At 43.4% G+C, this 16,909-nt stretch overlaps 1 protein-coding gene across 1 annotated transcript in view; it reads right to left on the bottom strand.

The window, feature by feature from the left end:
- The window catches only part of LOC110509030 (SH3-containing GRB2-like protein 3-interacting protein 1), a 64,616-nt gene extending 48,952 nt beyond the window's left edge, over positions 1-15,664 (bottom strand). Inside the window, exons 1-5 of the mRNA XM_090225162.1 lie at positions 14,511-15,664; positions 5,922-5,985; positions 5,048-5,084; positions 3,496-3,552; positions 1,832-1,889 (exon numbers count right to left, since the gene is read on the bottom strand). Coding sequence (XP_090081288.1) covers positions 1,832-1,889; positions 3,496-3,552; positions 5,048-5,084; positions 5,922-5,985; positions 14,511-14,520 — 226 coding nt within the window. The 5' untranslated portion in view covers positions 14,521-15,664. The remainder of the gene's footprint in view (positions 1-1,831; positions 1,890-3,495; positions 3,553-5,047; positions 5,085-5,921; positions 5,986-14,510) is intronic.
- Positions 15,665-16,909: the final 1,245 nt, after the last annotated feature.

Here is a 16,909-nt window from a genome sequence, read left to right on the forward strand (position 1 = left end):
GGCAGGACAACATTATCTCTCTAGGTCTCAGGGCAGGACAACAGTACCTCTCTAGGTCTCAGGGCAGGACAACAGTACCTCTCTAGGTCTCAGGGCAGGACAACAGTACCTCTCTAGGTCTCAGGGCAGGACAACAATATCTCTCTACGTCTCAGGGCAGGACAACAGTATCTCTCTAGGTCTCAGGGCAGGACAACATTATCTCTCTAGGTCTCAGGGCAGGACAACAGTACCTCTCTAGGTCTCAGGGCAGGACAACAATATCTCTCTAGGTCTCAGGGCAGGACAACATAACCTCTCTAGGTCTCAGGGCAGGACAACAATATCTCTCTAGGTCTCAGGGCAGGACAACAATATCTCTCTAGGTCTCAGGGTAGGAAAACAGTATCTCTCTAGGTCTCAGGGCAGGACAACAGTATCTCTCTAGGTCTCAGGGCAGGACAACAGTACCTCTCTAGGTCTCAGGGCAGGACAACAATATCTCTCTAGGTCTCAGGGCAGGACGACAGTACCTCTCTAGGTCTCAGGGCAGGACAACAATATCTCTCTAGGTCTCAGGGCAGGACAACAGTATCTCTCTAGGTCTCAGGGCAGGACAACAATATCTATCTAGGTCTCAGGGCAGGACAACAATATCTCTCTAGGTCTCAGGCTAGGAAAACAGTATCTCTCTAGGTCTCAGGGCAGGACAACAATATCTCTCTAGGTCTCAGGGCAGGACAACAGTATCTCTCTAGGTCTCAGGGCAGGACAACAATATCTCTCTAGGTCTCAGGGCAGGACAACAATATCTCTCTAGGTCTCAGGGCAGGACAACAGTATCTCTCTAGGTCTCAGGGCAGGACAACAATATCTCTCTAGGTCTCAGGGCAGGACAACAGTACCTCTCTAGGTCTCAGGGCAGGACAACAGTATCTCTCTAGGTCTCAGGGCAGGACAACAGTATCTCTCTAGGTCTCAGGGTAGGACAACAGTACCTCTCTAGGTCTCAGGGCAGGACAGCAGTACCTCTCTAGGTCTCAGGGCAGGACAACAGTACCTCTCTAGGTCTCAGGGCAGGACAACAGTACCTCTCTAGGTCTCAGGGCAGGACAACAGTACCTCTCTAGGTCTCAGGGTAGGACAACAGTACCTCTCTAGGTCTCAGGGCAGGACAACAGTACCTCTCTAGGTCTCAGGGCAGGACAACAGTACCTCTCTAGGTCTCAGGGCAGGACAACAGTACCTCTCTAGGTCTCAGGGCAGGACAGCAGTACCTCTCTAGGTCTCAGGGCAGGACAACAGTACCTCTCTAGGTCTCAGGGCAGGACAACAGTACCTCTCTAGGTCTCAGGGCAGGACAACAGTACCTCTCTAGGTCTCAGGGCAGGACAACAGTACCTCTCTAGGTCTCAGGGCAGGACAACAGTACCTCTCTAGGTCTCAGGGCAGGACAACAGTACCTCTCTAGGTCTCAGGGCAGGACAACAGTACCTCTCTAGGTCTCAGGGCAGGACAACAGTACCTCTCTAGGTCTCAGGGCAGGACAACAGTATCTCTCTAGGTCTCAGGGCAGGACAACAGTACCTCTCTAGGTCTCAGGGCAGGACAACAGTATCTATCTAGGTCTCAGGGCAGGACAACAGTACCTCTCTAGGTCTCAGTGTAGGACAACAGTATCTCTCTAGGTCTCAAGGCAGGACAACAGTACCTCTCTAGGTCTCAGGGTAGGACAACAGTACCTCTCTAGGTCTCAGGGCAGGTGACGTCACTTGCACTATGCCCGCTACTAGCTCACTGCTAATTAGCTAGCCATTCCACATGGACTACATCTGATCATCTAAAAGGATATTCTCTCTCTCCTCTCCGGGTCTGAGACTGAAGCCATCAGCGTCCACATCTGGAGCGGCCTGTAACAGGAAGTAAATATGTAGGTGGTAAAATGACTGTTTGTGACATCGTGTAACAACAAATACATTCACTTCTCTCATGCTTGTGGGTAAAAAAATGCACACATAAAAACTGCAGTCCTGTGTTTTTATAGCTGGAGAGGTTTGAAGATGCTTGTTTGTTAAGACTCACACAAACTTAATATACGATTCTGAAGAGAGACATCACGTTTTGATTCCAAATTCAATGTTACACGAGGATGATTGATTGCCATAATCAAGAAAGTTGTAGGGAGCAGAAGTGGAAGTGACGTCTGGTTGTGGGAAGTAAAGTTTAGAATGTGGTTTGTGGTTAGAATGTACAATGTGGTTTGTGGTTAGAATGTAGAATGTGGTTTGGGGTTAGAATGTAGAATGTGGTTTGGGGTTAGAATGTAGAATGTGGTTTGTGGTTAGAATGTAGAATGTGGTTTGTGTTTAGAATGTAGAATGTGGTTTGTGGTTAGAATGTAGAATGTGGTTCGTGTTTAGAATGTAGATTGTGGTTTGTGGTTAGAATGTAGAATGTGGTTTGTGGTTAGAATGTAGAATGTGGTTTGTGGTTAGAATGTAGAATGTGGTTTGTGGTTAGAATGTAGAATGTGGTTTGTGGTTAGAATGTAGAATGTGGTTTGGGGTTAGAATGTAGAATGTGGTTTGTGGTTAGAATGTAGAATGTGGTTTGTGGTTAGAATGTAGAATGTGGTTTGTGGTTAGAATGTAGAAGGTGGTTTGTGGTTAGAATGTAGAATGTGGTTTGTGGTTAGAATGTAGAATGTGGTTTGGGGTTAGAATGTAGAATGTGGTTTGTGGTTAGAATGTAGAATGTGGTTTGTGGTTAGAATGTAGAAGGTGGTTTGTGGTTAGAATGTAGAATGTGGTTTGTGGTTAGAATGTAGAATGTGGTTTGGGGTTAGAATGTAGAATGTGGTTTGGGGTTAGAATGTAGAATGTGGTTTGGGGTTAGAATGTAGAATGTGGTTTGTGGTTAGAATGTAGAATGTGGTTAGAATGTGGTTTGTTTCCCCATTGTGGTTGAAACATCTTCATAAGCAAAGTATTGCATCAGCGGATCTGAAATTGTAATATATTTTCGTAATTTGTTCACGTCATTAGTTACGCCATTACTTATTAGTCACTAGTCATTAGTTAGTCGTCACTGGTCACTAGTCATTAGTCACTATTCATTAATTATTGGTCAATAGACAGTCACTATTCATTAGTTATTAGTCACTAGACATGAGTCACTATTCATTAGTTATTAGTCACTAAACATTAGTCACTATTCATTAGATATTAGTCACTATTCATTAGTTATTAGTCACTAAACATTAGTCACTATTCATTCGTTATTAGTCACTATTCATTAGTTATTAGTCACTATTCATTAGTTATTAGTCACTATTCATTAGTTATTAGTCACTAAACATTAGTCACTAGTTACGTCATGACTTTGAGTTTTGACAACCAGGGCGGCACTTCCTCTTTTATCCCTATAGCTGTTTATTCCCTAACCCATTGTGTTACTACTAATTACTGACACTATAGACGGATCACTTACTGCACTGTGCTGTATATATCTACTTACATATCGGTCCAAATCAATCTCCCCATAATAGCCATTTGGAGCCCCGTTGGTCTTTTTCTGTGATAATGGAACGTGTCAGTGAGAAACTCTCATACCATCAAGCATTTTATACAGTTGAAGTAGGAAGTTTACATACACTTAGGTTGGAGTCATTAAAACTCGTTTTTCAACCACTCTACAAATTTATTGTAAACAAACAAACAAACAGTTTTGGCAAGTCGGTTAGGACATCTACTTTGTGCATGACACAAGTCATTTTTCCAACAATTGTTTACAGACAGAGTGAATTATAAGTGAAATAATCTATCACAATTCCAGGGGGTCAGAAGTTTACATACACTAAGTTGCCTGCGCCTTTAAATAGCTTGGAAAATTTCAGAAAATTATGTAATGGCTTTAGAAGCTTCTGATAGGCTAATTGACATAATTTGAGTATCTAGTATCTATATCCACAGTATCTATATCCACAGTCAAATGAGTCCTATATCGACATAACCTGAAAGGCCGCTCAACAAGGAAGAAGCCACTGCTCCGAAACCACCATAAAAAGCCAGACTACGGTTTGCAACTGCACATGGGGACAAAGATCGTACTTTTTGGAGAAATGTCCTCTGGTCTGATGAATCAAAAACAGAACTGTTTGGCCATAATGACCATCATTATGTTTGGAGGAAAAAGGGGGAGGCTTGCAAGCCGAAGAACACCATCCCAACCGTGAAGAACAGGGGTGGCAGCATCATGTTGTGGGGGTGCTTTTCTGCAGGAGGGACTGGTGCACTTCACAAAATAGATGGCAACATGAGGCAGGAAAATTATGTGGATATATTGAAGCAACATCTCAAGACATTAGTCAGGAAGTTAAAGCTTGGTCGTAAATGGGTCTTCCAAATGGACAACGACCCCAAGCATACTTCCAAAGTTGTGGCAAAATGGCTTAAGTACCACAAAGTCAAGGTATTGGAGTGGCCATCATAAAGCCCTGACATCAATCCCATAGAAAATGTGTGGGCAGAACCGAAAAAGCTTGTGCGAGCAAGGAGGCCTACAAACCTGACTCAGTTACACCAGCTCTGTCAGGAGGAATGGGACAAAATTCACCTAACTTATTGTGGGAAGTTTGTGGAAGGCTACCCAAAACATTTGAACCAAGTTAAACAATTTAAAGGCAATGCTACCAAAAACTAATTGAGTGCATGTAAACTTCCGACCCACTGGGAATGTGATGAAAGAAATAAAAGCTGAAAAAAAATCCTTCTCTCTACTATTATTTTGACATTTCACATTCTTAAAATAAAGTGGTGATCTTAACTGACCTAAGACAGGGACTTTTTACTAGTATTAAATGTCAGGAATTGTGGAAAAACTGAGTTTAAATGTACTTGGTTGAGGTGTGTGTAAACTTCCGACTTCAACAGCATATCCACAGCTTGAATCAACAACAAAAACAGCACTATTGACGAATGGGAAACATTCAACTACAGTGAAGTAAACAAACAAAGAAGGGGATAAGAGCATCAATGACATCACATGGATTATTTACCCCATCGTCTACCTTTCTCCTACTTACTCCATCTTTGTCAGGGGAGCCCCTGTATAGAGAGACGAGAAAGGAAAGAGAGAAGAGAGGGGGAGAGAGAGAAGAGGGGAGATAATATGAGAGGGGAGAGAGAGAAGAGAGGGGGAGAGAGAGACGAGAGAGGAAAGATCACAATCATCAGACTACGTAGAAAATATGGGCGATAAGCTCAAAAATATGTTTTGAATGACAGCTCAAATAGTTATCGAATAAAAATAAATTAACTTAATTTAGATGTCCTCTCTATTGATGTATTACATAGAGCAACATACCAACTGCAGGTCTACGGACTTACAACCAAAGTGTCAACAAAGTAAATCCTGCTGTAGCTGCTGAAATCTGCAATGTTAAACTGTCTGCTGGGGATCACTCACGTTAAACTGTCTGCTGGAGATCACTCACGTTAAACTGTCTGCTGGAGATCACTCACGTTAAACTGTCTGCTGGAGATCACTCACGTTAAACTGTCTGCTGGAGATCACTCACGTTAAACTGTCTACTGGAGATCACTCACGTTAAAATGTCTGCTGGAGATCACTCACGGTAAACTGTCTGCTGGAGATCACTCACGTTAAAATGTCTGCTGGAGATCACTCACGTTAAACTGTCTGCTGGAGATCACTCGCGTTAAACTGTCTGCTGGAGATCACTTACATTAAACTGTCTACTGGAGATCACTCACGTTAAACTGTCTACTGGAGATCACTCACGTTAAACTGTCTACTGGAGATCACTCACGTTAAACTGTCTACTGGAGATCACTCACGTTAAACTGTCTACAGGAGATCACTCACGTTAAACTGTCTACTGGAGATCACTCACGTTAAACTGTCTACAGGAGATCACTCACGTGGAGTCTGTGTCCTTCTCTTTCTTTCGTAACCCAAAGGCCTTCCGGGTGCGTTTCTTCAGTCCTAAAAGAGAAGGAATGAAGGGTGGCAGGAGAGAAAGTGAGTTGGAGAGAGTAGGCTAATTAAGTGCTGTAAAACATTAGTTCAATTTGAGTTGATTTAACTAATGTTTTACAGTGGAGGGGGTGGGGGGTAAATTTGAGGCAGAATTATGCATTTTAGGGGACCAAAAGAACTGGGACAAATTCACTTTTACACTGAGTATTACCAAACATTAAGAACACCTTCCTAATATTGAGTTGCATAAATGTATTATGTCATTTTGGAGTCACTTTTATTGTTAATAACAATAGAATATGTTTTTAAACACTTCTACATTAATGTGGATGCTACCATGATTACGGATAATCCTGAATGAAACGTGAATAATAATGATTGAGACACACAAATATCATACCCCCAGACATTCTAACCTCTCATCATTAAAATAACAGGGGATTCTATATTCTATTCTTAATTACAATAACAGGGGATTCTATATTCTATTCTTAATTACAATAACAGGGGATTCTATATTCTATTCTTAATGACAATAACAGGGGATTCTATATTCTATTCTTAATTACAATAACAGGGGATTCTATATTCTATTCTTAATAACAATAACAGGGGATTCTATATTCTATTCTTAATTACAATAACAGGGGATTCTATATTCTATTCTTAATTACAATAACAGGGGATTCTATATTCTATTCTTAATTACAATAACAGGGGATTCTATATTCTATTCTTAATTACAATAACAGTGACTCCATAAGGACATAATACATTATTTACCATTAGCAATCAGACACAAGCTTGATATAGTCATTGTGTGCTATAAATATGGGACCAAATTCACTGTAAGTGAATTTGTTCCAATACTTTTGGTCCCCTAAAATTGAGGGGGACTATGTAGAATAATTCTGTCATTTCTAAGCAGTTGATGAAAATACCCTCAAATTAAAGCTGACAGTCTGCACTTTAACATCATAGTCATAGTTTCATTCCCAATCCAAAGTGCTGGAGTACAGAACCAAAACAACAATAAAATGTGTCACTGATACAATACTTTTGGAGCTCATTCTATAAGGGAATTTGTCCAAATACTTATGACTTATTTAAATGTGGGGACTAGATACATAAAGTGTTTTCATTTGTAAACGGTAAAACAGATATGTATGAAAATACCCTCAAATGAAAGGTTACATTCTGGATTGTCGCCTCATATGAAACATTTGATTTCAAATCCAAAATGGTGGAGTATAGAGCCGTTATTTACAATTTTAGCATCACTGTCCAAATACATTCGGAAGGGAGTGTTGTACAACAAACCATGTCAGACGTAATCATTACAAAGTTGCATAAAATTAATTACTAAGGAGGAAGATTAATTGCAGTCAATACAGGATTTTATTTTTTATTTCACATTTATTTAACCAGGTAGGCCTTGACCTGGCCAAGATAAAGCAAAGCAGTGAGACACAAACAACAACACAGATTGGCATATGGAATAAACAAAAGTACAGTTAATAACACAATAGAAAAGTCTATATACAGTGTGTTCAAATGAGGTAGGATAAGAGAGGTAAGGCAATAAATAGGCCGTAGTGGCGAAGTAATTACAATTTAGCAATTAAACACTGGAGTGATAGATGTGCAGAAAATTAATGTGCAAGTAGAGATACTGGGGTGCAAAGGAGCAAAAAAATAACAATAATATGGGGATGAGATAGTTGGATGGGCTATTTACAGATGGGATATGTACAAGTGCAGTGATCTGTGAGCTGCTCTGGCAGCTGATGTTTAAAGTTAGTGAGGGAGATATGAGTCTCCAGCTTCAGTGATTTTTGCAATTCGATCCAGTCATTGGCAGCAGAGAACTGGAAGGAAAGGCGGCCAAAGGGGGAATTGGCTTTGGGGGTGACCACCATATACCTGCTGGAGCGCGTACTACGGGTAGGTGCTGCTATGGTGACCAGTGAACTGAGATATGGCGGGGCTTTACCTAGCAAACTTATAGATGACCTGGAGCCAGTGGGTTTGGTGACGAATATGAAGCGAGGGCCAGCCAACGAGAGCATACATACAGGTCGCAGTGGTGGGTAGTATATGGGGCTTTGGTGACAAAACGGATGGCACTGTGATAGACTGCATCCAATTTGCTGAGTAGAGTGTTGGAGGCTATTTTGTAAATGACATCGCCGAAGTCGAGGATCGGTAGGATGGTCAGATTTACGAGGGTATGTTTGGCAGCATGAGTGAAGGATGCTTTGTTGCGAAATAGGAAGCTGATTCTAGGAAGCCGAAATAGGAAGCCAATTTTAATTTTGGATTGGAGATGCTTAATAATGTGAGTCTGGAAGGAGAGTTTACAGTCTAACCAGACACCTTGTTATTTGTAATTGTCCACATATTCAAAGTCAGAACCGTCCAGAGTAGTGATGTTAGACAGCCGGACAGGTACAGGCAGCGATCGGTTGAAGGGCATGCATTTAGTTTTAATTGCATTTAAGAGCAGTTGGAGGCCACGGAACGAGAGTTGTATGGCATTGAAGCTTGTCTGGAGGTTAGTTAACACAGTGTCCAAAGAAGGGCCAGAAGTATACAGAATGGTGTTGTCTGCGTAGAGGTGGATCAGAGAATCACCAGCAGCAAGAGCAACATCATTGATGTATATAGAGAAAAGAGTCGGCCCAAGAATTGAACCCTGTGGCACCCCCATAGAGACTGCCAGAGGTCCGAACAACAGGCCCTCTGATTTGACACACTGAACTCTGTCTGAGAAGTAGTTGGTGAACCAGGAGAGGCAGTCATTTGAGAGAAACCAAGGCTGTTGAGTCTGCCAATAAGAATGTGGTGATTGACAGAGTCGAAAGCCTTGGCCAGGTCGATGAATACGGCTGCACAGTATTGTCTTTTATCGATGGCGGTTATGATATCGTTTAGGACCTTGAGCGTGGCTGCGGTGTACCCATGACCAGCTCGGAAACCAGATTGCATAGCGGAGAAGGTACAGTGGGATTCGAAATGGTCAGTGATCTGTTTGTTAACTTGGCTTTCGAAGACCTTAGAAAGGCAGGGTATGATAGATATAGGTCTGTAACAGTTTGGATCTAGAGTGTCTCCCCCTTTGAAGAGGGGGATGACCATGGCAGCTTTCCAATCTTTGGGAATCTCAGACGATACGAGAGGTTGAACAGGCTAGTAATAGGGGTTGCAACCATTTTGGCGGACAATTTTAGAAAGAGAGGGTCCCGATTGTCTAGCCCTGCTGATTGGTTGGAGTCCAGATTTTGCAGCTCTTTCAGATTATCAGCTGTCTGGATTTGGGTGAAGGGAAAAATGGGGGAGACTTGGGCAAGTTGCTGTGGGGGAGCAGAGCTGTTGACCGGGGTAGGGATAGCCAGGTGGAAAGCATGGCCAGTCGTAGAAAAATGCTTATTGAAATTCTCAATTATGGTGGATTTATCGGTGGTGACAGTGTTTCCTAGCCTCAGAGCAGTGGGCAGCTGGTAGGTGGTGCTCTTATTCTCCATGGACTTTACAGTGTCCCAGAACTTTATGAAGTTTGTGTTACATGATGCAAATTTTTGTTTGAAAAAGCTAGCCTTTGCTTTCCTAACTGCCTGTGTATATTGGTTACTAACCTCCCTGAAAAGTTGCATAACGCGGGGGCTATTCAACGCTAATGCAGAACACCACAGGATGTTTTGTGCTGGTCAAGGGCAGTCAGGTCTGGAGTGAACCAAAGGCTCACATCTGTTCCTGGTTCTACATTTTTTGAATGGGGCATGCTTATTTAAGATGGTGAGGAAAGCACTTTTAAAGAATAACCAGGCATCCTCTACTGACGGAATGAGGTCAATGTCCTTCCAGGTCGATTAGAAAGGCCTGCTCGCTGAAGTGTTTTAGGGAGCGTTTGACAGTGATGAGGGGTGGTCGTTTGACCACAGACCCATTACGGATGCAGGCAATGAGGCAGTGATCGCTGAGATCCTGGTTGAAGACAGCAGAGGTGTATTTAGAGGGCAGGTTGGTCAGGATGATGTATATGAGGGTGCGGGACACAGGAACACAATCACCACATTTGTACAACCAAAGACAAAATGGAAAGGCCAGTAGTGATCAATGGAAACACCCCATAGAGGCAGTGCTGTGGGGGAATCTAGCTGTTCTGTGCCAAAACTGAGGCCAAGCCCCCTCCAGGGTTGGCAGTTGGCATCATACAGTGTTGCAATCAAAGTGACTGGAAAAACCAACACCCTGAAACAGTTTAATGTGTAGACACAGCCACAGCCCAGAGCTCAGGGCATATGTCCCTCAGAGGGCACCCATATTGGGTACAATCCTGTTTGAGGTGTCTTTGGAGCAGAGGTAGACAAAACTAGTACTGGGGACCCATAGGGTGGGCTGGGGACCCATAGGTTGGGCTGGGGACCCATAGGGTGGGCTGGGGACCTATAGGGTGTGCTGGGGACCCATAGGTTGGGCTGGGGACCCATAGGTTGGGCTGGGGACCTATGGGGTGGGCTGGGGACTCATAGGGTGGGCTGGGGACCCATAGGGTGGGCTGGGGACCCATTGGGCGTGTGTGGGTGTGCAGTCTGTTATTCCAGCCCAGTAATACTGTGAAAGAGACCTTTCACTGTGGTCACTCTCCAGGATATTTTTCTCTTGCCTCCAGTGTCCATGCTCTACCCCATTACAGTGGATGTGAGACTATTTATGGCATGCATGCCCAATGCAGACATGTGATGGGATTAGTATTGGCCTCGTGGGCATGTTCAATGCACTTGTACATGTGGCCTGTCATTTCTATACTAAAACAGGATTAGCAAATCCTCCCACATTGTTTACATTCGGTTGAGATGTTTTCTCCATTTGAAATGACACTATTAGAAATAGGAAAATCACTAATACGTCTGGGATAACTTGTGTGTGTGGAAATCATTTGCTAATAACTTGAAAGAAAACAACAAGCTGATACTGGATCAGTGTGAGGGTTTTTATATTTTCATTAGACAATTAATGACACTAAACATGTTGAAGGATACCAGATTTCCTTCTACAGATACACTACAGTACTTTACATGCCATCATGAAATGTATTAGTACAAGCCCTACCGTAGCAGACTAAACTCCACTTTCATCATAACCTTCCTTCACCATGGAGTGGAGTTTGGTTCGTTAGCCCTACCCCTTGTAATGAAGGTAGGCCTTATTAAGGATGACACGCCCAGGAGACAGATAGCATTAGCAAATATCACTATCATGAGGCTGTGCAGAAAGGAGTTTATGGTTATTGTCACGCCCTGGTCTTAGTATTTTGTGTTTTCTTTATTAATTTGGTCAGGCCAGGGTGTGACATGGGTTTATTATGTGGTGTGTTTTGTCTTGGGGTTTTGTTAGGTATTGGGATTGTGGCTTAGTGGGGTTTTCTAGCATAGTCTATGGCTGTCTGGAGTGGTTCTCAATCAGAGGCAGGTGTTTATCATTGTCTCTGATTGTGAACCATATTTAGGCAGCCATATTCTTTGAGTGTTTCGTGGGTGATTGTTCCTGTCTCTGTGTTAGTTTTCACGTTATGTTTATTGTTTTTGTATTGATCGTGTTTCATCTTCATTAAAGATCTATCTAAATAACCACGCTGCATTTTGGTCCGACTCTCCTTCACCGAAAGAAAACCGTAACAGTTATTTTGATTTCATTTCTAAAATACATGTTGCTTGAAAGTTTTGAAGTGGCCCCGTGTGGCTCAGTTGGTAGAGCGCGGTACGTGCAACGCCAGGGTTGTGGGTTCGATTCCCGACCAGTATGAAAGGTAAAAAAGCACTCTGAATTAGAGCGTCTGCTAAATGACAAAAATGTCAATGTTGTAATGTCCTGCTGTAATTAATATGCATTTCAACATGTCAACGCTAGCATTTGTATTATAGTTTATTATAGCTTTACTAGATATAAACAAACCACTAGCTAGATCTTGTACTGTGAGGTTCATAATGCATTCCTAGCACAAGCTGGAGGTTCATTTAAAACGACAGTATGTTTCTTCATTGAAACTAAGTGGGCAATACACCTGGGTAAAATATAATTGCCTTTTGGAGGAAACAGTAGAAGAGCTAGGAGAGACAGATTGGTGAGGGAGGAGAAAGGTTAATAGCAGGGTAATTACTGCTGCTAGCTAACTTTTCATGTAAACAATGTGACCGTCAAACACTGGATTCGTATGGCAGTTCGTTTAGTTATATGGTTGGTTGTTGTGATAAAAATGTATCTATCTAGCTGGTGAACAAGGTAAGCTGATATTTCTCCACCTTCACATCACGCTAGCTCTGTGGTTATTTGATGTGCTAGCCAAATGTAGCAACACAACCAGAGCAAATGGATAATAAACAGGAAATAAACGTTGTCTGATGATTTTGTTTTGTGGCTCTGGTAGCAACAAGGCAATGTGTGTATGTAACTTGTTTGTTACGTTTCTTTGGTTGGATCAAGAAATAGGAACTTGTCATGTTTTGTGCTAGCTAGCCAACTAACTAGCTATGTAGTAATAATGGTGCGCTGCAGCCCCGGATGTTTACCGGGGAACCTCTTGGGGTGAGTTTTATCTCAATAGCCTCCCATGGCTTCCTCTCTTTGTCTCTTTTCCTTCATTTGCACTGATGTGAAACAGCTGGACAGTGACAAATGCAGAGGGAGCTTATTGGGGATGAACCTACTTTAGACTATTGAGATGCACCCAGTTTTTCACTTTCCCTCTCCAATCCACTCTTTAATGGACGACTTACCCCAGTCTACTAGGGGTAGTATCTCACAGCCATGAGCCCTCCCTCTGTCTACTAGGGGTAGTATCTCACAGCCATGAGCCCTCCCTCTGTCTACTAGGGGTAGTATCTCACAGCCATGAGCCCTCCCTCTGTCTACTAGGGGTAGTATCTCACAGCCATCTCTATTTCTGTCCATTGTGCCTAAGACCTGCACCTTGCACATGGGCACTGAGGCTTACGCTACCATAGCTCTCATTGATGAATGGCGAGAAAGCCTGAAATCTAAATTGTATTAGAGCCTAGGAGCTGCCAGCTTGACATGCAAGTCTACAAATGGTTCAGTCGTCACTGACATGTCATGTTATCGATGGTATGCTTCACAAATAATCTTTGTCAATGAAGCCTTTTACACTCCTTGGCCATTCATTCAGCAGGCCTAAGCAACCTGCACGTAAGCCATGTTAGACCATGTATGTGTTTTGTTAGCAATGCCTACCGTGTTGACATTGTCTGATCTGAAAGGGATGTATTAGTTGATGGTGAATGAATGCAACTCTATTGTTCAATATCTATGATTTATTATCATTACCATGATGGTTTGGGTTATAGAAATTTAACAAATGGAGAATAGACCAACCAATGTCACAATGAAAACATTAATTAAAATGGTTTAGGGGCTTCCCAAGTGGTGCAGTGGTCTAAGGCACTTGCTAGCTGTGCTAGCTGTGCCACTAGAGATCCTGGTTCGAGTCCAGGCTCTGTCGCAGCCGGCCGCGACCGAGAAACCCATGGGGCAGTGCACAATTGACCCAGCGTCGTCCGGGTAAGGGGAGGGTTTGGCCAGCAGGGATGTCCTTGTCCCATCACGCTCTGGTGACTCCTGTGGTGGGCCGGGCGCAGTACATGCTGACACGGTCGCCAGTTGTACGTTGTTTTTTAACCCATTGGTTAATTGGTGTGGCTGGGTTAAGAGGGCATTGTGTCAAGAAGCAGTGCGGCTCTCCCGAGTTCGTACTGGAGTTGCAGCGATGAGACAAGACTGTAACTACCAATTCAATACCATGAATTTCGGGAGAATAAATGAATAAATAAAAATGGTTTGATAATGTCCTCTTGATATGATGGGTAGGATCATCGGTGAATGGGTAACTGATACACACATTCTGAAATACACTAGAGCTCACAGAATGCATTATTTCAGCCAACACATTAGAATAGAACAGAAAACACTAGAGCTCACAGAATGCATTATTTCAGCCAACACAGTAGAATAGAACAGAATACACTAGAGCTCACAGAATGCATTATTTCAGCCAACACATTAGACTAGAACAGAATACATTAGAGCTCACAGAATTCCAGAACATTTAGTATTGAGACACAACAATGGGCATAACCTTGAGACACGACTATTGAGTACACACACAACCATCACCAGACACACAACACACACACAAAAGATACCCTGCCAAGACGGACAGCTGTGAAGTGAACATCTATCCTCCCCTTACAAATACCCCCCCCCCCACACACACACATGATTACCACCCCACATGCTAGCCTAAGCAACAAAACACACAGATGTGCCAGATAGCTTATTACAAAGCACTAGCACCCAACATACCGCCTTGATACCCACAAAACCGTATTACCAAGCACTAGCACCCAACATACTGCCTTTCAGAAGGACATAAGAGGGTAGGAGAAGAGAGGGAGGATGTAGAGGATAAAAAGGAGGATAGGAGGAGGGGATGGGGTGAGGGTACAAATAATTACCTTGTATCATAGCTGCAGATGTTCATTCCTCTGTCCCCCGCCACGGATGGAGGGAGACCGGCGACAGATGGATAGCGAGACAGACGGACGGATGTAGAAATCCGAGATATTCCAAGTGGCTAAAGGATGCCGGGATTGGGCATTGCTAATTCCCGAACGGCTCCCCAGTGAAGCAGACTGTCGTTTCTCCCTACGGGGGGTGGGGGAGGTATCCAAGCAGGCTGACAGGCAGGGGGGAAGTGGAAGAGACAGAAACCCAGGGAAGGTGCAGTTAATCGGGTGAAGGGCCCTGCGCGTTAGGCTCCGGTCGCCCCAACAGCACAGACACACGGCATCAGAAGTGGATGCTGAGGAGGAAAGGCAAAGGAGAAAAAAAACTGAGAGCGAGAGAGAGAGGCAGACTTGCTTTGGCAATGTAAACATATGTTTTCCATGCCAATACAGCCCGTTGAATAGAGGGAGAGAGGGAGAGAGAGAGAGAGCGCGCAAGGGAGGAGGGAGTCGGAAGCTTGCTGATGTCACACCTGAGCAGAGCCAATCCCGGCACTCCAGTAATCATCTGCTTTGTCCTATCGCTTCTGTACCCTGATGCCTTAGCCTTACCAAATAAAGTACAGTATGAAGGTAGGCTAAAACTGCTTCTCAAATAGAAATCCCCGATCACACTTCTAGGCGATGTCATGGCGACTTTGGCTTGCTAAGCTCATGCTTATAAATACGTCATCGGGTCTAACAGTCGTCTGGCGCCGACCTGCGCATGTGCAGAAAGGCACTCCTTCGATATTAAATTGAAAACCTTGTCAGTTTGTCACTTTCACGAGGTTGGAGTAATAACGTGTTCCACAACATAAGATATTGGTTCGAATCTAGGTCGTGCATCTAGATTTCAAGAAAATGAACAACTAAGGAATAATTGTTCTCCCATTGACTTGTCAAAACCTGGCCTGGTTCGTTTCGCACGGGATCCCGGAAGTTTCGTGAAGTTGCGCATCTGGGTTTAGAAACTCTGTGCACACAGATTGGTCCGTTAGCAGACGCACTGTACTATACACACAATTATAAACTGGGTGGTTCGAGCCCTGAATGCTGATTGGCTGACAGCCGTGGTATATCAGACCAGGGGTATGACAAACCATTTATTTTTACGTCTCTAATTACGTTTATAATAGCAATTAGGCACCTCAGGGGTTTGCGATATATGGCCAATATACTGTGGTATAATGGCCATAAACGACACCTCCTCGGACCTTATTGCTTAATTATAAACTGGGTGGTTCGAGCCCTAAATGCTGATTGGCTGAAAGCCATGGTATATCAGACCGTATACCACGGGTATGACAAAACATAATTACGTTGGTAACCAGTTTACCAACCAGTTTACCAGTTTACCAAGGGCGGGGCACATCGTCCGGATTTGGCCAGTGTAGGCCGCTGTTGTAAATAAGAATTTGTTATTTTATTTAACCAGGCAAGTCAGTTAAGAACACATTTTTATTTACAATGACGGCCTACTGGGGGACAGCAGGTTAACTGCCTTGTTCAGGGGCAAAATGACAAATTTTTACCTTGTCAGCTCGGGGATTCGAGCTGACAAGGTATATATATATACAGTGGGGCAAAAAAGCATTTAGTCAGCCACCAATTGTGCAAGTTCTCCCACTTAAAAAGATGAGAGAGGCCTGTAATTTTCATCATAGGTACACTTCAACTATGACAGACAAAATGAGGAAAAAAAATACAGAAAATCACATTGTAGGATTTTTTATGAATTCAAGTGCAAATTATGGTGGAAAATAAGTATTTGGTCAATAACAAAAGTTTATCTCAATACTTTGTTATATATCCTTTGTTGGCAATGACAGAGGTCAAACTTTTTCTGTAAGTCTTCACAAGGTTTTCACACACTGTTGCTGGTATTTTGGCCCATTCCTCCATGCAGATCTCCTCTAGAGCAGTTATGTTTTGGGGCTGTTGCTGGGCAACACGGACTTTCAACTCCCTCCAAAGATTTTCTATGGGGTTGAGATCTGGAGACTGGCTAGGCCACTCCAGGACCTTGAAATGCTTCTTACGAAGCCACTCCTTCGTTGCCCGGGCAGTGTGTTTGGGATCATTGTCATGCTGAAAGACCCAGCCACGTTTCATCTTCCATGCCCTTGCTGATGGAAGGAGGTTTTCACTCAAAATCTCACGATACATGGCCCCATTCATTCTTTCCTTTACACGGATCAGTCGTCCTGGTCCCTTTGCAGAAAAACAGCCCCAAAGAATGATGTTACTAAACAAGACCCTCCCTACTAACCAAGAGCCCCGCCCTACTAACCAAGAGCCCCGCCCTACTAACCAAGAGCCCCGCCCTACTAACCAAGACCCTCCCTACTAGCCAAGAGCCCCGCCCT

Source organism: Oncorhynchus mykiss, chromosome 28 (genome assembly GCF_057628025.1).
Source record: "Oncorhynchus mykiss isolate SJ-2025 chromosome 28, ASM5762802v1, whole genome shotgun sequence".
Classification (NCBI taxonomy): Eukaryota; Metazoa; Chordata; class Actinopteri; order Salmoniformes; family Salmonidae; genus Oncorhynchus; species Oncorhynchus mykiss.